Here is a 20,337-nt window from a genome sequence, read left to right as displayed (position 1 = left end):
GGGCACGTTTTGCATGGAGCACTGGGTGTTGTGCAAAAAGAATGAATACTGTTACGCTGAAAAAAATAAAATGAGAAAAAAAAAAAAAAGAAAAAAAAAAAAAAAAAGTTTCCTGCGCGTCCTGTTGCTCGGCAAGTCCAGGGGTACACGTGAAGCCCCGCCTGCAGCCCCGCCCCCGAAACTGATTCCCTCCCCCGTCCAGCCCGCCAAGCGTATTCGAGCCACATTCTTGCCCCTGAATTGGTCTCCGCCCACCACACCGCCCCATGACAATGACCCCGCCCACTGCCACGCCCCAGAGCTTGTCTCCGCCCACCTGCCCGCCCGCCGTCCCGTTGTTCCCGCCCACATACCCACCCACAGACTTGGTCTCCGCCCCGATGCCTGGCACCGCCTACATCCCTGCCCCTAGGGCTGGTCTCGGTCCCTGGCGGTGACCCTGCGAGAGGCGGTGGGTCGCTCCCTCATTGAGCCAGAAATCCTGGCCCGAGGCTGCGATACGCGGCGGTCGACCCCGCCCGACCCAACTCAAAGTCCCTTAAACGTCCCTCTCCGCGGCGTCTCGACGGAGACCGGAACTGGGGCGCGAGGCGGCCCGCCCGAGACCGGAAGCGGAAGCGTGGGGCGGCGCCGTGGAAGGAGTCTCGGGTGGTTGCTGCGTGGGGTGTGCGCTCTTCTCCGCGGGACCGGCTTCATGTGGTATGTTTGGCCTCGGGGCGAGGGGCCGGACTCGGAGCGCGGCGGGCAGTCCGGGGCTTCCCGTAGGCGCCCAGGGACGGGGACGGGCCACGAGCATTCCTAGGCACGGACTCTGGCGTCCCCGCGTCCCTCTGTCCCCAGCCGGAGTCCCGTTTCCTCCCCTGGGCTGTTTCCTCAGGTCGGTCCCAAGCTGGTGTTTCTCCCAACAACGGGCACCGCCCCCCCCCCCCCCGAGGGGTGGTTTTGCTCCCGCAGGGGACTTTGAGCAATGTCTGGAGGCATTGTTTTGGTTGTACTAATGGGGATGTGGAGAGCGCAACTAGCTTCTAGCGGGTGGAGGCCGGGGATGCAGCTCAGCATCTTACAGTGCACGGAACAGCACCCCTCCCCCAAAAAACGATGCATAATCTGTAGGGCCGGGCTCGGGACATCCTGCTGTAGGGCCCCAAAATCTCTGAAGCCCTGAGTCAACCGTGGAAATTGTTTCAAAGTCAGCTGAGTCACTTACCGCCCCCTAAGTGACAAGCCCTGTTTAAAGTGTCCGGAATCATTGAGCGCCTGGGTGGCTCAGTCGATTAAGCATCAGACACCAGGTTTTCACTCCGGTCACGGGATCTCAGGGTCCTGGGATCCAGCAACCCCCCCGGGCTCCTTGCTCAGCATGGAATCTGCCTGAGATTCTTTCCCTCCCTCACCCTCCCCTTCTGCTCCTCCTCCCCTCCACTCTCTCTCAAATAAATAAACAAAATATTTTTTAAAAAATTTTAAAAAAACATAGAGTATATATAGTCACCATAAAATCTTTATCCAGCCAGATGAATTGAGCAAGTCAAATGCACACACAGCATGATGCTGCTTTCTTCCACTTGGGTGCAGAAGGCTGGTCGGGAATCTGGTAAATCCAGTCACTGCCAAAATTTTACACCTTAAATAAATGAAAAAAAAAAAAAAAGACAGATGGGTGGTCTATTTATCCATGAACAATTACTCCCTATAAAAAGGCCTCAATAATGATCTTTGTGTCTTTTTTTTTTTCCCAGACAAGAAAAGCATCTCTTGAACTCAAGTTTGTGTTAAAACCAGCTTCAGGGTTCACCAGCCTCACTGATCTGTGGATTTCTGTGACCAGGTGAGGACCATGAGGAACTTGTAACAGGTTCCAGAAGCCTCCACTGTGCAGATCGGCCGTCAATGGGCTTCCCTGTGCACAGGCTGTAAACACAAAGAGCCACTAAGAGTGAGGATATCTTTTTTTTTTAAAGATTTTATTTATTTATTTATTTGACAGACAGATCACAAATAGGCAAAGAGGCAGGCAGAGAGAGAGGAGGAAGCAGGCTCCCTGCTGAGCAGAGAGCTGGATTGGGGGGGCTCGATTCCAGGACCCTGTCATCACGACCTGAGCTGAAGGCAGAGGCTTTAACCCACTGAGCCACCCAGGTGCCAGAGTGAGGGTATCTTAAGAAAAATTATTTGTATGTTTGATGTATTATGTTCAAAGGAAAGATACTAAGGTGAGTGTGGTTATGTGTGTGGAAATAAGGCACTAAATACATTTATATGCAAACATGGACACTGAAAACAAATATGTAAATCACTAAATGTGTGTGATGGTAGAGAAATACAGGTTTTCTTGTATTCTGTCCTACTAAAACTTTCAGGATTTTATATGTAAGGATAAATACATAAAACTTTTACGTGAATATGTAATATTGCACGTCATCCCACTGAAGATAAGCAGGACTTTTCAGCAGCGTCCCCCAGACCCATTCAGTTTGAAATCTTAAGCCCTATAAATGCTCCACAAGGATTAAAAATATTGGGACATCTGGGGGGAAAATTCTTTGAACTTCTTTCGTTAGTAACAGAAATTTAAAATTGAATTGGCCAGCAGTAGATTTTTTTTTTTCATAATGAGATTTAACATTATTTAGAGGAATACCCAACAACTTGTGTGTTGAAGGTAGGGCACTTGTTTCCACAGAGACTGTCCTCTCTACCTTGTCTTCTGGCAGGAATTAACTTTATTTCTTAAAACTTTTCTGAAATAGGGGCGCCTGGTTGGCTCAGTGGGTTAAGCATCTGCCTTCAGCTCGGGTCATGATCACAGGGCCCTGGGATTGAGCCCCACATCGGCTTTCCACTCAGGCAGGAGTCTGTTTCTCCCTTTCCCTCTGTGATCTCTCTCACTTGAGCTCTCTCTCAAATAAATAAATGAAATCTTTAAAAGAAAAAAAAAACTTTTCTGAAATAACAGTCTGGTGATTCATGTTACCAGGACATGGGACATTTAGTGTTCAACCAGGACAGTTCGAGACAAACCAGCATGGCTCATCGTCTCCATGAGCCAGGCCCTGGGCCAGATGACAGAGACCTTGGAAAAGGGAGTGGCATAAAGACAACCCTTGAAGCAGGAGAGAACCTTGTGTCCTCCATGAGGTGGGGAGACCAGAATGGCTGAGCTGAGACAGCAAAGTGGGGAGCGCAGAGCAGGGCAGGCTGGACTAGGTCGGGTCTTAGATTGGACTCTGTTCTGGGACCAGTAGAGAGACATGGTAGCGATGTGAGCACTGGGAGGATGTGATTCACCTTTGGTCTGTGCATGTGGGTTGAAATGGACTTCAGGATTCAGAAGGAAGACTTCAGAGGCAAGACCGGGCATGGTAAGAGGAAGTTAAAGGATAAGGTGATGGTTCCCTAAGCCCAGATGGTGGTTGTGGAGTAGGAAAGAAGCGGGAAGAGGAGACCCGGGAGTTCAGAACTGAGAAAATGCAACGATGCTTTCACTCGTGATTGTGTTTGTCAGATGGTACCAGGCCCTCCCTCTGCCCCCAGCTCCTGTCCATGCGAACCTGCAAGCCTCCTCCCTCACCCAGACCCATGCTTTCATCCTGCTTTGCCACTCATAGGCCCCCTCCTCCGCATCCTGGAAGAAGTCAGGCCTGATTAGTCCACAGCTGCCCTGTCTACTGCGGGAACCACGAGTCACCTGTAGCTGTTTCAGTGAAACCAATGAGAAACACGATCAAAATTTCTTTTTTTTTTTTTTTCATTCATCCTGGCCACATTTCAGGGGCTCAGTATCCACATGTGGCTGTGGCTACCAGCTGGACAGAGCAGAGTTAGAGGACATCTCTGGCATCCCAGAAAGTTCCGCTGGGCAGCACTGGCTCCGGGTGGCCCATCCTCGCCGGCCTTCTTCCAGCACAGACATGCATCCAGCTGCAGGTGTCACTGAATCGCTAAACTAAGCACAGACCCCTCTGCCCTCCTATGACATGTCACCTGCCAGAAGACCCTGATGGGGTCCTCGGAGCCTGAAAGTGCCCCAGGTACCTGCTTAGCCTGCCTTTCCTCCGGGGCTCCGGGAGCGGCTGGATCCCGGCCCTCTCATGGCTCAGCTCAGTGACTGGGCTCTCCCAAAGTGCAGATCGGGTCCCTGGTGGGGAGAAAGGAGACATCCTCCCCCTGCAGAAGGGAAGGAGGCTCCACAGCAATTGTCTGTGGCTGCTGTAACAAATGACCGGAGACTTGGACAGCAACACAGATTTCTTCTCCTCCCAGAACGGCAGAGATCCTCAGTGGTCAGCAGGGCTGCATTCCTTCCAGAGGCTCTAGGGGAGACTCCTTTTCTGTGTCTTTTCCATCTTGATGGGTCCCTAATCAAAGGAACGAGACTGATACAAAGCAAAAGTCAAGCAAAGCTTTATATCACGCCAAGCATGGAGAATCAAACCCACTGGTCAGAGCCGCCTCTTAAAGAGAGGGCGACCCCTCCCAGCCTTACCGACCAACTTTTAAAGGGCAAGGGCCATGTGGTTGAGCCTGGCCACACACAGGTGGCCATTGAGATTGCAACACACAGAGACAGCTGCACAGTCTAGGTCACACACAAGTGACCAATTGAACAATTTATCCTATAGTAGATATTTGAACTAGCCAATCACCTTGGTCAGAATTGGAGCCCAAAAGGCCGGGGCCCACACTCCTTGGCAACTAGGGAGACAGTATGTGCGCCCCACTGATTGGATGTCTCCACCTGGCCTGACCCGCCCTTGTATTTGGGCTTTGTTACCTGGGACTGGTTTCCCCGGCTTGCTTTTAAGTAAGTTCCCTGGGGGCTGGGGGACAGGGTCAGTTTAAGTTTTACTGTAGGAACAACAAAATCGCTGTTTAAGCGATGGAATCGCTCTGGCTAAGTAGACCCTTACAATCTCCTAGAGGCCCCCTGCCTTCCTTGGCTTGTGGCTGCTGCCTCTGTCTTCAGAGCTGGGGGGTGGGGGGAGAGCAGCTTCCAATCTCTTTCTCTGACTCCTGCTTCCCCACCTCCTTCTCTGACCTGACCATCTTACCTCCCTCTTGTAAGGCCTCTTGTGATGACCTTGGGCTCACCCCGATAATCCTAGATACTGTCCGCATCTCGGGAGCCTGACCTTAATCACAGCTCCACAATCCCTTGTGTATGGAAGCTCACACATTCACAGATTCTGAGGAGTGGAGTCTGGACACTTTTGGGGCAGGGGCGTTAATCTGTCCGCACAGGCCCAGGAGGCAAAGATGCCCTGAACTCTCTCTCTACCTGGCCTAAACTCTTAGTGTCCCAGGTTCCCCTCCTTGCTCATACTCAACAGCCCTTACTGCATTGATCTGTTGGGTGCAGGGAGGGCACACAGAGAGACCTCAAGAAGCTGGTTCTATGGAGTTGCATTTGATTCCCGAACTCCAGGGAAATGAGGCGTTCGTTCCCTTTTTTTTTTTTTTTTTAAAGATTTTATTTATTTGACAGAGAGAGATCACAAGTAGAGAGGCAGGCAGAGAGAGAGAGAGGGAAGCAGGCCCCTGCTGAGCAGAGAGCCCGATGCGGGACTCGATCCCAGGACCCCGAGATCATGACCTGAGCCGAAGGCAGCGGCTTAACCCACTGAGCCACCCAGGCGCCCCGTTCCCTTTTTATAAAAAGGAAACATCCCTTTTTATAGGGATGACACTGCTTTGAAGCTTTTTTTCCACTTAATTTTAATTTAATTTTAATTTAGTTTAAAATTTTTAAATTCACTTAATTTTAAATTAATTTTTTTCACTTAAATTTATTGGAGATAAGAATGTCTATCAATACCTAGAGATCATCTCTTTCTTTTTTGGCTGCTAGTTTCTTCATTCTGTGGGTAGTCCCTATTTCATAGAGCTAATTCCCTATTGATGATCCATCGTTTTGTTTCCAGTCCTTTGATACTCTAAATAAGGCCGGGTGAATCATCACACCCTTGTCCTTTGGTATTTGTGTATCCTCGAGATAGGTTCCTAGATTGTGGTTGGCAGGGAAGGCGTAAATGTTGCTGCATTTTGCCTGCAGCTGGCAGTTTTCCTTCCTTAGGAATTACGTCCCAGCAGCGTACGAGCATGCCTTTCCAGACAGGCTTGTCAAGAGGAGATGTGGTCCACTAGGCCTTTGTTGATCTGACAGTTTTTTTAAAAAAAGGTTATCTGTGTAGTTGCTGTGTGCATCTCTGTTATTATGAATAAGATCACGGGTGGTTCCACCAAGCGTCGTGTCCTTGAAATGGTAGTGGTGAAAACCAGAGTGTCCTGGGCTGAGGAGGAGGTGGGACACAAGGAAATGAGTCAGAGCGAGACCCTGTGCCCGTGATCAGAGAGCGAGGGGCTGGGTAGTGAAAGAGAGAAAATGGAAGATAGATTTATTTCACTACTGAAAAACACTGCATCGGGTTTCCATGGTGTAAGAAAGGATCCATAGAGTGGCCAAGCTGGAAGGGAAGGGCAGGCATGAGACAGTCCATTGTGCACAGCTCCTCAGACAGCAGGCGGGACAGAGCCCAGAACAGAGCCACAGACCCTGGCCTGATACAGAACGGGGGCAGCTCCAGGTCTCTAACAGAAGGGGGGGGGCAGGAACCGTGGTGCATGCAGCCGCCGGGGGCGGGGGTTGCGCTAGGCGGGCAGGTAGAGTTCCTCCCGTGAAGGTTACTCTGAGAAGTAGGAGGCAGGACCAGCTGCTGCAAGCGAAGGTGTGTTTGTTACCTGTTGTCCCCGACAGATTGTCCCAAACCGCAGTGACTGAAGCAATAATGATCATGTGTCATCTCTCATGGTTTTTGTGGTTCAGGAACTCAGAGCAGCTTAGCTAGAAGGTTCTAGCTCAGGGACTTTGACGAGTTCCCGGCGGGATGTCCGCTGGGGCTGCAGAGATCCAAAGTCTTGCCGGGCGCTGAGGGTTCACTGCCAAGGCCATTGGTTTCCGGGCCAGCACGCCAGTGCTGCTGTGGGAAGGAGGCCTCAGTTCCTCTCCAAGTCACCTCCAAGGTACTCTCACGCAGGTGGGTGTGGACACCAGGAGGCTTGGGTCACCCAGGAGCATCTAGGAAGCTGGTTCCCCTGGAGGGAAGAGGGGAGGGCGTGTGGGGTGTACAGAGATGGGAGCAGGTGGATGGGTGGGGAGCTGCACTGATTTACAGGGCGCCGCACAGGGTCAAGGGCTCTGCGTGTTCGTGACCCTGTTTCCCTAGAGCTGGCAGCATCACAGAGCAGGCAGAGGGTTGGAACCACGCCTGGTGGGAGCGCTGCTGGCCAGGCATGAGGGTGGGTGGAGAGATGAGGACGTGTGTAAGCAAGGGCTCGTGAAATCCAAGCTGGGGAAGCGGGAAGTGAGGACAGGGCTTGCCTGAGGAAGCAGGAGAGTGGCTGGACTGAGTCCTTTGTGTGACATAGAGACACAGTGAACAAGGACGAGGTCTGGGAGGCTGGGTTCAGAGAGACATTTCTGAGCTGCTGTTCTAGATGGTAGAACGGGGTCGGTGAAGACAGGGTCTGAGGTGGTGCCGACGGAAGGTGCGGCCAGCGTGGATGGGGACAAATTCACAACACAGTGAGGGTCACCCGCACGCCCTCTGACGTCATCGACGGCAGTGGGACTGCTGGGGGAAGGACTGATGGGAGGCAGGTGCTAGCGTGTCCAGGAAAGGGTCGTAGCTGGGACTGTGTGTGTGACAAGCACGTGGATGGGAAGAACGTGCCCTGAGACTCGGTGAGCCTGAGGATTCCGTGAGGGCGGCGCAGGCCCGTGCTGGTCGTACCGGTTAGGACAGAAGAGGACAAGTTCTGCCTTCACATGCCCTGCGTTCATCGCCTTCTAAGCAAAGTAAAGACCCGGGACCGGAGACCCCACGTGCGCTTCGAAGGAGGACATGGTGGGCAGGTTGCGACAGGTCTGTCCTCAGTAGCCTGGGGAAGGGGAGAGGCTGTGAAGGCCTCCTGTTTGCCCGTTTCTTCCAGAGCCTGGCCTGCGTGCACAGTGGGGACGAGAGGAGGAGCGTCTGGGTTCTCTGTCTGAGTCACAGGATGGCGGCCGTGGTTCTGTCCCCCACTTGTGGTAAGTTGGGGGGTCCCCAGAGTCCAAGCATTAAAGGCCCCTGCACTACAGAGCGGGAGAGGAGGGGCTGAGCAGTGAGGCAGGAGTGAGCCCCGGGGGCACAGGGACCCCATGTGGTTCTTGGGATTTGGGGTGTTGTTGGTTTGGGCGACTGTGGGGGTGTCACCTGTGTGGTGAATATGGGAGAGTTTTTGAATTACGCCTCAAACTCTTTCTGTAAATTTGATAAAATAACAGTGCTGGCCCTTGAACTTCAGTGTCCTCCACTGTGAAATGGGAACTATCGCCTTTTCCTCCAGTACAGTAAGAGTCTTGGCCTTGGTGAGACAGGGCTCTGCTCTGGCGTCCTGTGAAAACTGTGTGTGCATGCGTGTGCATGTGCGTGTGTGTGTGTGTGTGTGTGTGTGTGTGTTGGGGTATGGTCAGTTACAATAGGTGGGGAGGCCCCCACCCTGCTGAGTGCTAGAATACAGAGCCATCCCGACCTCCTCGGACTCATTTCTTCTTCTCCAGCTCAGCCTTCCCTGTTCTCAGCCTCTCCTCAAAAAGGATGCACCGAGGAGGAAGGGTCGGTGTGTGGCTTCCTGACAAGCTGGTTACCGGTGAGTCAGATACTCCTTTTTCCAAATCCTTATTCCCTTGACAAGCAGTCAGATTATCTCTCAGTGACCTAGAGCCCCACACCAAACCAGGCCTCGGACAGCGCAGGGTCTCCGGGCATCTGATGGGGGTGAGGGCCTGCCCAGCCAGCGGCCGTGTTTGTCAACATTTTCTACGCAGCAAAGCTTCCTCCAGGGTCACTGGCTACATCATGTTCCACTGAGAATTTTAAGGGGAAGGTGAACTCAAGTGTCCTAGACTCAAGTGATTGATGGTGACTGTGAGGAAATCACTCATTCATTTACCAAGTATTTCTCTGACATCTGCCATGTCCCGGGCCTATGCTCCACCCCGAGACTGAGGGAGATAAGACTGAGGAATTTCACAGTCTCCCTGGAATAAGGGACTCACCTCTGTGTTAGAGGTACATTTCACCTTGGCAGTGGGCGTCAAGGAGACAGGAGAGGAGCACTGCAGGCTGAGCCCAGAACCAGTGGAGAGCACAGCTCAGAACCCTGCCCATACATCTTATGCTTGGGGTTCCCTGTTTCTGTTCCTGTCCCCTTATCAACTTGGTGGGGGTGGTCCTTGGCTAAGCCTCAATGCTTGTGACGGCTCAGGACTTGGTGACCTTCGAGGATGTGGCCGTGGAGTTCACGCAGGAGGAGTGGGCGCTGCTGGACCCCGCTCAGAGAACCCTGTACAGAGACGTGATGCGGGAGAACTGCAGGAACCTGGCCTCCCTGGGTAAGCCGCGCCTCAGCCCTGCGTCTGTTGAGTGACTCAGGTGACAAGACTTCTTTGTCCTTTTTTTTTTTTAATTGACAGAGCATTCCCATACCATAAAATTCACCGTCGTAACTATTCTAAAGCGTACAGCGCAGCAGCTTTTGCTACACTGGCGTTGCCCTGCAGCGGGAACACTGTCCCAGTGGGGGACAGTGTCATCCCCTCAGCCCCGCCCCCGGAAGTGCTCAGTTCCCGGTACCTTCCCCCTGCACCACCCCCCCCCGCCGGCAGCCACTAGTTTGCCTCCTGTTTCTGTGGCCGAGCCTGTTGAGAACAAGTCATATCATCGGCGTTCCAGAAGATCTGATCTCTTTAGCCTGGCTTCTTGCTTTCGGGCCGCATAGTGGTTAAAGGTCCAGCTATGGCATGGCCTGTACCAGCTGGTTATTCCTCGTCGCAGCTGAGTCACATGCACATTTTTAAAATTCATTCACTGGTTGATAAACACTTGGCGGTTTCGCACTGACCAGCTGTCGCAGACAGTGCTGCTGTGGGTATTTGTGTCAGGCTGTCCTTTCCACGTGTTTCTGCTTTCGCCGGGTACGGGTCTGTGGATATTTGTGTCAGGCTGTCCTTTCCACGTGTTTCTGCTTTCGCCGAGTACGGGTCTGGGAGTGGGAGACTGAGTCACGTGTTACCACGTTTAGCCTTTTGGGGAGCTAAACACTGTTTTCCACGGCAGCTGCGCGGAGCTGCGAGGGCTCTCGTTTCTCTGCATCTCCCCCAGCATTTGTTTTTCCGGGTGTAGCCAACCTCATGGTTGTGAAGGGGGATTTTGTGGTTGTGTTGATTTGCCTTTCCCTCATGACTAGTGACGTTGAGCACTTTTTTACGTAGTAGTCGGCGGTTTGTAGGTCTTCTGTGGAGAAGCGTCTGTCCAAGCCCAGTTTGAAATTCGGTTGTTTGTCTTTTGTTCTTGGATTATAAATATTGGTCATATGTCGTGAACACTGATTCCTTATCCAAAATATGACTTGGAAATGATTTCTCCCATGTGGTGGTATATTTTGATTTTCTTGATAGTGTTCTTTGACACACAAGAGTTCTTTATAGTTAAAAGTCTGTTTCTGGGTTTATGTGTCTCTTCCCCCCTGCCTTTGCTTGTTTGTTTTGTTTCTTAAATTCCACGTGAATAATAAAATCTTTAAAAAAAAAAAAAAAAAGGGGCGCCTGGGTGGCTCAGTGGTTTAAGCCGCTGCCTTCGGCTCAGGTCATGATCTCAGGGTCCTGGGATCGAGTCCCACATCGGGCTCTCTGCTCGGCAGGGAGCCTGCTTCCCTCTCACTCTCTCTGCCTGCCTCTCTGCCTACTTGTGATCTCTCTCTGTCAAATAAATAAATAAAATCTTTAAAAAAAAAAAAAAAAAAAAAAAAAAATTCCACGTGAGTGAAATCATATTTTTCCAAAGAAGACATCCAAATGGCCAACAGACACATGAAAAAGTGCTCAGCATCACTCATCATCAGGGAAACATACATCAAAACCACAATGAGGTACCACCGCATACCTGTCAGAATGGCGAAAATCAACAACACAAGAAACAGGTGTTTGTGAGGATGTGGAGAAAGGGGAACCGTCTTGCTCTTTTGGTGGAAAGGCAAACTGGTATACCCACTCTGGAAAACAGGATGGAGATTCCTCAAAAAATTAAAAACAGAGCTCCCCTACGACTCAGCAGTTACCCAGAGGATACAAAATTTCTGCTTCAAAGGGACACCTGCACCCAGATGCTGAGAGCAGCAGTGTCCACTTCTGTAGGAGACTGTTCTTTCCCCATTGAATTGTTTTTTACTCCATTGTCAGAAATTGACCATAGACGTATGGGTTTACGCACACTCGGTCCTGTTCCATTGATCACTGTGTCTCTCCTTGTACTGGTGCTGCGGTGTATCCAGTACTCCGGCTTTGACCTAAGTTTTGATGTCAGGAATTGTGAGAATTCCTATTTTGTTCTTTTCAAGACTCCTCTGTCTATTGGGATCCTTGGCAAATCCATATGAATTTTAGGGTCAGGTTTGTCCATTTCTGCAAGAGACAGCTATTGGAATTTCGGTGCTGATTGCGCTGAATCGGTAGATTGCTTTGGTTAGTATCGTCACCTTAACAATATGAAGTTTTCCAAGACACATCTTTCTGTCACTGTTTTTTTTTTATTCTGTTATATTCAGAGAAAATACTTTCTATGATTTCACTGCTTTTAAATTTATTCAGACTCATTTTACGGCCCAACATATGGTCTGTCTGATCCGGAGAACGTTCCATATGTGTATGGACGAATGTGCGTTCTGTTGTGGAGCAGAGTATTTTATGTGTCTGTTAGGTCTCATTAGTTTGTAGGATTGTTTAAGTCCTCCTTTTTCTTGTTAACCTTCTAACTAGTTGTTCTACCCATTGTTCGAAGTGGGATGTTCAAGTCTGCAACTATTACAGAACTCTCCATTTCTTTCTCCCTTCAATTCTGTCAGTTTGAAATGTAATATTGTAGAATTCTGTTTTTATTGGTCTGTAATTGTTACATCTTCTGGATGAATTACCTTTTTTTTTCCCTTTTTATTAATTTTTTCAGCGTAACAGCATTCATTCTTTAGGTGAATTACCTTTTTATCATTAAAGAATGTCTTTGTGTCTCGTAACAGTTTTTATCTTAAAGTCTGTTTTGCCTGAAATTAATGTAGCTACATTATCTTTTGGTTGCTCTCTGCATGGAATATATCTTTCCATCTGTTGACTTTCAACCCCTTAGTGTGTTTGGATGTAAATTGAGTCTCTTATGGATAGCATATAATTGGATATTTCTTATCTATTCTGCCAAAATCTGCCTTTTATTTGGACAGGTTAATCCATTTACGTATAAGGTAATTACTGATAAAGACCCACTATGCCATTTTGTTACTTTCTACATGTCTCATTCCATTTTTGTTCCTTAGTTCTTTCATTGTTATTTTTGTAGCAGAAGTTTTCTAGGGGACCATTTGGATTCCCTGTCATTTCTTTTTGTGTTTTAGTTATTTTTTTTCATGGTTGTCCTGGGGAACTACAATTAACATTTTAACTTACAGCAGTCTGTTTTGGTTTGGTACCAACTTTGTGTCAACAGCATACAAAATTTTTGCTCTTATGTAGTTGTGCGCACACACACTCGCTTTATATTGCTTTGTCACAAATTACATGTTTCTGCCTTCTGTGCCCATTAACACAGATTCATAATTATGAGTTTAGGCATTTCTCTTATAAGTCATGTAAGAAAGAGAAGAGAATTTCTTTTTTTTTTTTTAATTCAATTTATTTATTTTTTCAGCGTAACAGTATTCATTGTTTTTGCACAACACCCAGTGCTCCATGCAAAACGTGCCCTCCCTATTACCCACCACCTGTTCCCCCAACCTCCCACCCCTGACCCTTCAAAACCCTCAGGTTGTTTTTCAGAGTCCACAGTCTCCCATGGTTCGCCTCCCCCTCCAATTTTTTTTTTTTTATAAACATATAATGTATTTTTATCCCCAGGGGTACAGGTCTGTGAATCGCCAGGTTTACACATTTCACAGCACTCACGATAGCACATACCCTCCCCAATGTCCATAACCCCCTCCCCCTCTCCCAACCCCACCTCCCCCCAGCAACCCCCAGTTTGTTTTGTGAGATTAAGAGTCATTTATGGTTAATTCCCTCCCAATCCCATCTTGTTTCATTTATTCTTCTCCTATCCCCCTAACCCCCCATGTTGCTTCTCCATGTCCTCATATCAGGGAGATCATATGATAGTTGTGAGAAGAGAATTTCAAAGCAAAACTATAATTATGCTTGGTCTATGTATTTTCATTTATCTGATTCTCTGTTTCTTTGTGTGGATTTGAGTTAATATCCATTATCCTTTCATTTCAGCTTGAAAGCCTCCCATTAGCATTTTTTGTAGGATAGATGTGTTAGTGATCTCTGTGTCTCTCAGTTTAGCTTACTTGAGGGTTCTTAAACTTCTTGGTTGTGTCCGTTTGTGTTTTTCATCAGTTTTTTTTTGAAGTTTTTGGCCATTATTTCTTCAAATATTCTTTCTACCTCATTCTCTTCTCCATTTAAGGAACCCCCATGATGTGCATGTTGGTATGTTTTATGGTATCCCACAGGCCTTTAGGGCTCTGTTCGTGTTTGTTTGTTTGTTTGTTTTCATTTTTTTTTCTTTCTCTTCTTCTAGTGAGGTAATGGAAATTGTCCTATCTTCATGCTTATTGATTCTTCCTGCCAACATCTGCCGTTCGACAGCTCTTCTGACTTTTTCATTTCGGTTTTTGTACTTTTCAACTCCAAAATTTCTATGTGGTTTCTTTTTGTAATTTGTTTCTTTAACATGTGTTCTATTTCATGAGAATTCATTCTTATGGTTTCCTTTATTTTTTATACACAGTTTTCTTTTCGTCTTTGAGCATACTTTAAAATAGTTGATTTAAATTCCTTGACTAGTAAGTCTAATGGTTGGGCTTCCTCAGGGAGGAATTTTTTTTTTCTTTTTCCTGTAATGGGCACACATTTATTTCTTTCCCTGCCTCAAAATATTGTTGTTGCAAAAGGGACATTTGGAACATTATTGTGTGGCAATTCTGGAATCAGATTTTTCCCCATCACTAAAATTTGTTGTTGTTGCTTGTTATATGTATGTTTAATGATACTCCTGAACTAATTTTGTAATGTCTGCACTTGTCATGTGTGGTCCCAGAAGACTATTATGTCAATTTCATGGTTAGAGATTTTTTTAAAGGCTTGGAACAAAAAGTAAAAAACCTGTTGTCTCTGCAGATGTGTTCCATGTGTGAGTATAGGAACATACCTTCAAATCAGCAGGCAGTTTACAACTCTGCCCTAATCTTCACTTTCTGCTTGTGCAGAACTTAAAGGTCAGCCAAAGCTGAGGACTTTGTGCTGTTTCAGGTCTTTTCTGGGCATGTGCCCAATCCTAGCCTTCTAGATTCAAAGAAATGGGAGGGCAACTTTTTTTGGGGGGAGGGCAACTTTTAAAAATTCCCCAAAACATCTTTTTTTTAAAAAAAAAAATATTTTATTTATTTGACAGAGAGAAATCTCAACTAGACAGAGAGGCAGGAAGAGAGAGAGGGGGAAGCAGGCTCCCTGTGGAGCAGAGAGCCCGATGTGGGGCTCCATCCCAGGACCCTGGGATCATGACCTGAGCCGAAGGCAGAGGCTTTAACCCACTGAGCCACCCAGGTGCCCCCCCCCCAAAATCATCTTATTCCACACTTTTTCTCACAAATTTCTTGGGTGGTCTTTTGTTTTCCTGTAATATTTCATGGGCCTCAGGCAATGGTGGCTAATATATTTTCCTTGAAATGTATTCAGTATATCCCCACTGAGTTCCCAGCTCAGCCCTTGGAGAATTTGAGATTAGATAAATAAAGGCAAGCCCTTGGAGCCAGACCATCAGAAAGATCAAAACAACCACAGAACTTTGAGAATAAGGCCCATCCTTCTCCCTCTGGTACTAGGAATGGGGGCTCTCATCTTCAAGGTCACAACCAAAGCAGGGAATAGAGGATGAGACGAGGGTCAGTGAAAATGTCAGCTGGTTGTTGTCCTGGAATAAACAATTTTCCAAGTTGCTATAAACTTTTGATAAGTTCCCAAAGTTCTGATAAATTTGATTCTGATGGTTTTCCCCAGTCTATTCACTGTTTGAGTTACAGACTTTCAGTTCAGTATCCCTCAGTTTTCACTATTGTCTCTTCTCACCAGTCTTTCTGAAGCACTTCTGTGTCCCTGGGTCTATGCTGGGTTTAGGAATACAGTGATGACTGAGACAGATGTGGTCCCCGCCCTCATGGAACTTTCTGTCCGGTGCCTTCCCTGTGAACTAAACAGCTGTTCCTTGCCCTGACTTTATATTCTCCATGGATAAAAGCTTTAGAGCTTCTAAAGTATGTGTGTAAACTTGGACATGGACTTTAGGACAGTTTATGTCCCGTCACTTGGGTATTGGGTGTGCTCGAATTTTTGTTTCTTGGGAGTTACTATATTCATTACAATTTATGTGTAGTTATTCCACTGCTGCAAAAGTCATACTTGATCATCTTCAGAATTGTTGGCTCCAGTTTCATGGGGTTGCTTGTCACCTGTACGGTCACCCAATATCTTCTGTCTTTTCTCTGTGAATAGGGTATCACGTTGATAAACCCAGTCTGATCTCCCAGTTGGAACAAGAAGACAAGGTGCTGACAGAGGAGCAGGGAATTCTCCCAGGCACCTGTCCAGGTGAGCATCAGGTGGACAGGTGGATATGAGTCTTTTTGAGGAATAGCTCTGGTCAGTGATTTGGGGCACGGGAGTATTACATTTAGGAAATGTCAGACAGGGAAGTTTATACAATGTCTTTTTCTCTGACAAAGATGCTCAAGAATGTTTGGTATGAGCTTCCTTGTATACATTCTTTCTTTCCTTTTTACCTTTTGTTCAGTATCTCATACATTACCTTGGAGTCAGAGGGAGGGGGAAAAAAACAATCTTTTCCTTTTTTTTTCCTTTAATTAAAGTGTAATTACATACAATGTTACATTAATTTCAGGTGTACAGTGTCATGATTTGACAAGTTTCTTAAGTTATACTATGCTTACCACAGGTATAGTTCCATCTGTCACCATACAATGCTATAATAGTCCTTTTCCTTTTTAAATAAATCTCATGTGAGCACTTTGTTCAATTCCTTCCTACTTTGCATTCCTGATAATCCCTTCTTCTTAAATCTCTGATCAGTCTTAATCCTTCTAGAATCATTTTTTGAATACCTACAATTTTCATACTCCTGTCCCTTTCATGGCAAAATGCTGATCCCTCAGAGTCTGCATTTACTCGTGTGTGCACTTTACTCTTTCTTTTCTCCATCAACTTAAATTTCTTTTCATTTTTTTTTTTTCCAGATTTGGAGACAGTACTTAAAGCCCAGTGGTTAACTCCCAAGAAGCATGATTTTAGAAAAGAACATTCTAGTGGTATAAAAGCGGTAAGACTGATATGGCTGATTTCTGGGGTTTTTCCCACAGTAGGAGACTAAATTAGAAAAGTCGCAAATTAAACAGAGTCATTAAAGGAAAGTCATTTACACCATGGGAAATTGTGTCTCTGGAGAGATACTGTGACAAGCTGTGAATTTGGGAAAACTCTAAGTTAGCCCCAAACTTGTTTCTTCACTAGGAGTTTCCACAAGTAAATATTTTCTTAAATGTGACCAGAATATTGGCTGTTGAAATACAAAGTGGTTTATCAGAGTTTATCAGAAGATGCTCTGTGAATAATGATAAGGAACTGTGGCAAAGCATCCATCTTTTATAACTTCTAAGAGCTCAGACCGGGCAGAAGCCATATATAAGCACTGAAAATAGCCAGAACATCAATTGTAATAATATAACAGAATTCCTGGGGAAGAGAGTTCATATGCATAAAAATTCATTGAATATTAAAAATACTATAAATTACAGTTATGATCCATCTCTCAATTAACAGGAAAGAAACCATCTTGGAGTGAAACTCAACGAATGTAACCAGTGCTTTAAAGTCTTCAGCACAAAATCTAACCTCACTCAGCACAAGAGAATTCATACTGGAGAAAAACCCTATGACTGTAATCAGTGTGGCAAATCCTTCAGCAGTAGATCCTACCTTACTATTCATAAGCGAATACATAATGGGGAGAAACCCTATGAATGCAATGACTGTGGGAAAGCCTTCAATGATCCCTCCTCCCTTAGACTGCACGTGAGAATTCACACTGGAGAAAAACCCTATGAATGTAATCAGTGTTTTCATGTTTTTCGCACTAGTTGCAACCTCAAAAGCCACAAGAGAATTCATACGAGAGAGAATCACCATGAATGTAATCAATGTGGCAAGGCCTTCAGCACAAGGTCCTCCCTTACTGGGCACAATAGTATTCATACAGGGGAGAAACCTTATGAGTGCCATGATTGTGGGAAGACCTTTAGGAAGAGCTCATATCTGACGCAGCATATGAGAACTCATACTGGAGAAAAACCCTATGAGTGTGATCAGTGTGGGAAATCCTTCAGCAGTAGCTTTTCTCTTACTGTGCACAAAAGAATCCATACTGGGGAGAAACCCTATGAATGCAGTAACTGTGGGAAAGCGTTTAATAATCTCTCAGCTGTTAAGAAACACGTGAGAACTCACACTGGAGAAAAACCCTACGAATGTAATCATTGTGGAAAATCTTTCACCACTAACTCTTACCTTTCTGTGCACAAGAGAATACATAATAGGTGGATATGAATACAAAAACTAGGAAAGCATTCATTGATTTCTTAATTCTCAGACAGCTGATGGGAACTCACTAGATGTATGAGTTAGCTGTTGCTGCGTAACAAATTTCCCTCCAAAGCACAGTGGCTTCAGGCAACATACGTTCATTATCTCACAGTTTCTGTAGGTCAGGAATTTGGAAATGGCTTAGCTGTGTGGTTCTGGCTCAGGATCTGTCATGAGGTGAGGCCAAGATGTGAGCTGGAGCAACGCTCATCTGAGTCTTTACTGCTGAAGAATCTTCTTCCAAAATGGCTAGCTCACATGTCTGGCATGTTAATGCCAGTTGTTGGCAGGGAACCTTCATGGCCTCACTCTCCACAGGGCTAAGTATCTTCATGATGTAGCAGCAGGTTCCTCCCAAAGCATTTGATCTATGGAAGTGCTAACGTAGGAGCCACATTGTCTTTTTCGACCTAGCCTCCGAAGAACCTGTTATCACTTCTTCCAGACTGTATTGCTCACACAGTGTGGGAAGAAACTACACAGGGTATGTATAGTAGCAGACAGATCATAAGGAACCATCTAAGAAGCTTGCCATGAAACCAGTGAAGAAAAGCCTTTAGCGGACTCTCGTTCTTTCAACCTAGTCTATGTGAAGTAACCTTCAATAAGTCATGTTAACTCACTCTGGAGAGACGTCATGCGTACAATCTTTGTGGTAAGCTTGCAACTCAGACTCACCCCAACGTCCACAAAAGATTACTTATGGGGAGAAACCTGAGGAAGACAGTAGCTGTAGGAAAGCCTTCGTGATATTTTTAGGGAGTTGTGCAACAGCTCAGATTAAGGAGAAAACCTTATGAATATCATCAGAATGCAGAAGCCTTCAGGGACTCCCATCACTGAGAGCACATGTGAGAAATCACTACCGAGGAATATTCGTAGAAGGAATATGGAAAACCCTTCAGCACAAGTGTTTACATTACCGAGCAAAAGATGGGGAGAGATTCTGAACACAGTTACTGTGGGAAAGCCTTGACTGTCCTCTCAGTTTCTAAGAAGCATGAGGATGTATCCCAGAGAGGGAGTCCTGTTGAATGTCATCAGTCCTGCAGTCATTTTTCCACATTCCTTAGTAAGCTGAGAATCACTGCAGACACTTATGAATATAAAGACCAAGGGAATGCCTTGACTAATACCTCCTACATTAGGAAAAATACCAAGTTTTCTCTGGATGCAAAAGTTGTGAGTGTATTAATTTTGAAAAAATCTTTTAATGATCCTTTGTTGATTTGTGAGAACTTACATTGGAGGCAAACCCTAGAAAAGTAATAAGTATGAGGATGCCTCATCTCTTTATTGAGTGGCCACAAAATAAACTGGGAATGGAAAGAATAGTGAGTGTGGGATTGCCTTTATCAGTGTCTCATCCTAAGATTGGGCCACTAATTCATTAGTTTTGAGTCTTTTGTTTTAGTATAAACATATATCTATAGCTGTACCCTAAAATAAACCTTAAGTTATGTCCTGTAGTTTTATATGTAATATGTTTGCTATAATTTACTCTTTAAAAATATTAGTACATAGCATATCCAGAAAGGCATTTCTGAATATCTCCTGAGTAAATTCTTTAATCGTAGTGGAAATTAAACTATATTTACTGTGTACTTTTCGTAGTTTAAAGGCATTATTGTCAGGTGAGTGGAGTTGATGATGCTGATTCTTTCTTTACCTTTCTACCCTAGGATGGCATTTTGTTTAGCTTCTTCCCCAATGTCCATTGTCCCCTGCTTATTTACTTTAAAAAATGTTTTTATTGTTGTTCAAGTTGTCAATGAGCAGGATTGAAAATTCTCAATCTGTGAGGCTTCTTTGAAGCCCAGAGGGGTATTGCCTTACTCTCCTGACCATGAGAATTAGGTAGAAGTCACTGGGGAGAACATCATTTGGCTTGTTTGCCTCACCTATATCCTATTCATCTTACCCGTTCTTTCTCTTGGAAATGGACCCAAGGCCAAGAGTTGGAAGAGCTATGCTTTGATCACGATGACAAAAACTACAGTGCAGCAAAAAATCACAGTGATATGGGCAGCTCCAAAACTTCAGGTTGGCAGTATCTGCTCTGGACTGCTTGTTCCCAGACTCGTCCTTAAATGATTAAAAGTAACCTCTAACTGGTTGAAGCCAAAGTCCTTTTTTTTAGTTTGTTTTTGAGGTGGTGGTCTGTTCCCGTCCAGCTAAATGCAATATCTAACTGGTAAGCCTATTAGTTGGTCACATTTTATGTGTTTCAAGTTTCTTTGAAAATAATGTATATTCTCTCAGTTTTAGATGTAGAGTATGTACCCATAAACTCAAGTTAATTGTGTTGTCAGATATAGTATGTACTTTGGGATTTCTGTCCTCAAATTTATTTAGTGATAGGTATGTATTAAAGCCTTCTGCTGTGGGTATGGATTAACACTTTTTTGTCATTTCTGTCATCTTTCTTAATGTATTTTGATGTACAAGTACATTCAGGATTAGGTTTTTTTCCTTGTGAATTGTTCCTTATGTTGGGGTCATTTTTTTATACTGGATTATTTCAGTACATTAATAAATGACTA

The 20,337-nt window shown here is 45.8% G+C and overlaps 1 protein-coding gene across 2 annotated transcripts; it reads left to right on the top strand.

The window, feature by feature from the left end:
* The first annotated feature begins 425 nt into the window (after positions 1-425).
* LOC123932019 (zinc finger protein 558) lies at positions 426-19,914 on the top strand. 2 transcript variants are annotated; one of them, XM_045989631.1, is made up of 8 exons: positions 426-699; positions 1,740-1,828; positions 7,990-8,086; positions 8,600-8,688; positions 9,307-9,433; positions 15,635-15,730; positions 16,393-16,475; positions 16,976-19,914. In XM_045989631.1, the coding sequence occupies exons 3-8, from the start codon at positions 8,056-8,058 to the stop codon at positions 17,756-17,758; spliced, it is 1,209 nt and encodes a 402-aa protein (XP_045845587.1). In that variant the 5' UTR covers positions 426-699; positions 1,740-1,828; positions 7,990-8,055; the 3' UTR covers positions 17,759-19,914. The 2 variants fall into 2 exon arrangements, with proteins under 2 accessions (XP_045845587.1, XP_045845588.1); XM_045989632.1 differs by lacking the exon at positions 1,740-1,828.
* Positions 19,915-20,337: the final 423 nt, after the last annotated feature.

Source organism: Meles meles, chromosome 20, assembly GCF_922984935.1.
Source record: "Meles meles chromosome 20, mMelMel3.1 paternal haplotype, whole genome shotgun sequence".
NCBI classification, from domain to species: domain Eukaryota; kingdom Metazoa; phylum Chordata; class Mammalia; order Carnivora; family Mustelidae; genus Meles; species Meles meles.
This window is presented reverse-complemented; position numbering and strand designations above follow the sequence as displayed.

Excerpts from the sequence above, each read along its gene's own strand:
- LOC123932019 (XM_045989632.1), top strand. The coding sequence starts at position 8,056 with ATGGCGGCCGTGGTTCTGTCCCCCACTTGTG. Across the intron at positions 8,689-9,306 it reads TCCTGACAAGCTGGTTACCG|GACTTGGTGACCTTCGAGGA; the intron begins GTGAGTCAGATA and ends GTGACGGCTCAG. Across the intron at positions 15,731-16,392 it reads TCTCCCAGGCACCTGTCCAG|ATTTGGAGACAGTACTTAAA; the intron begins GTGAGCATCAGG and ends TTTTTTTTCCAG.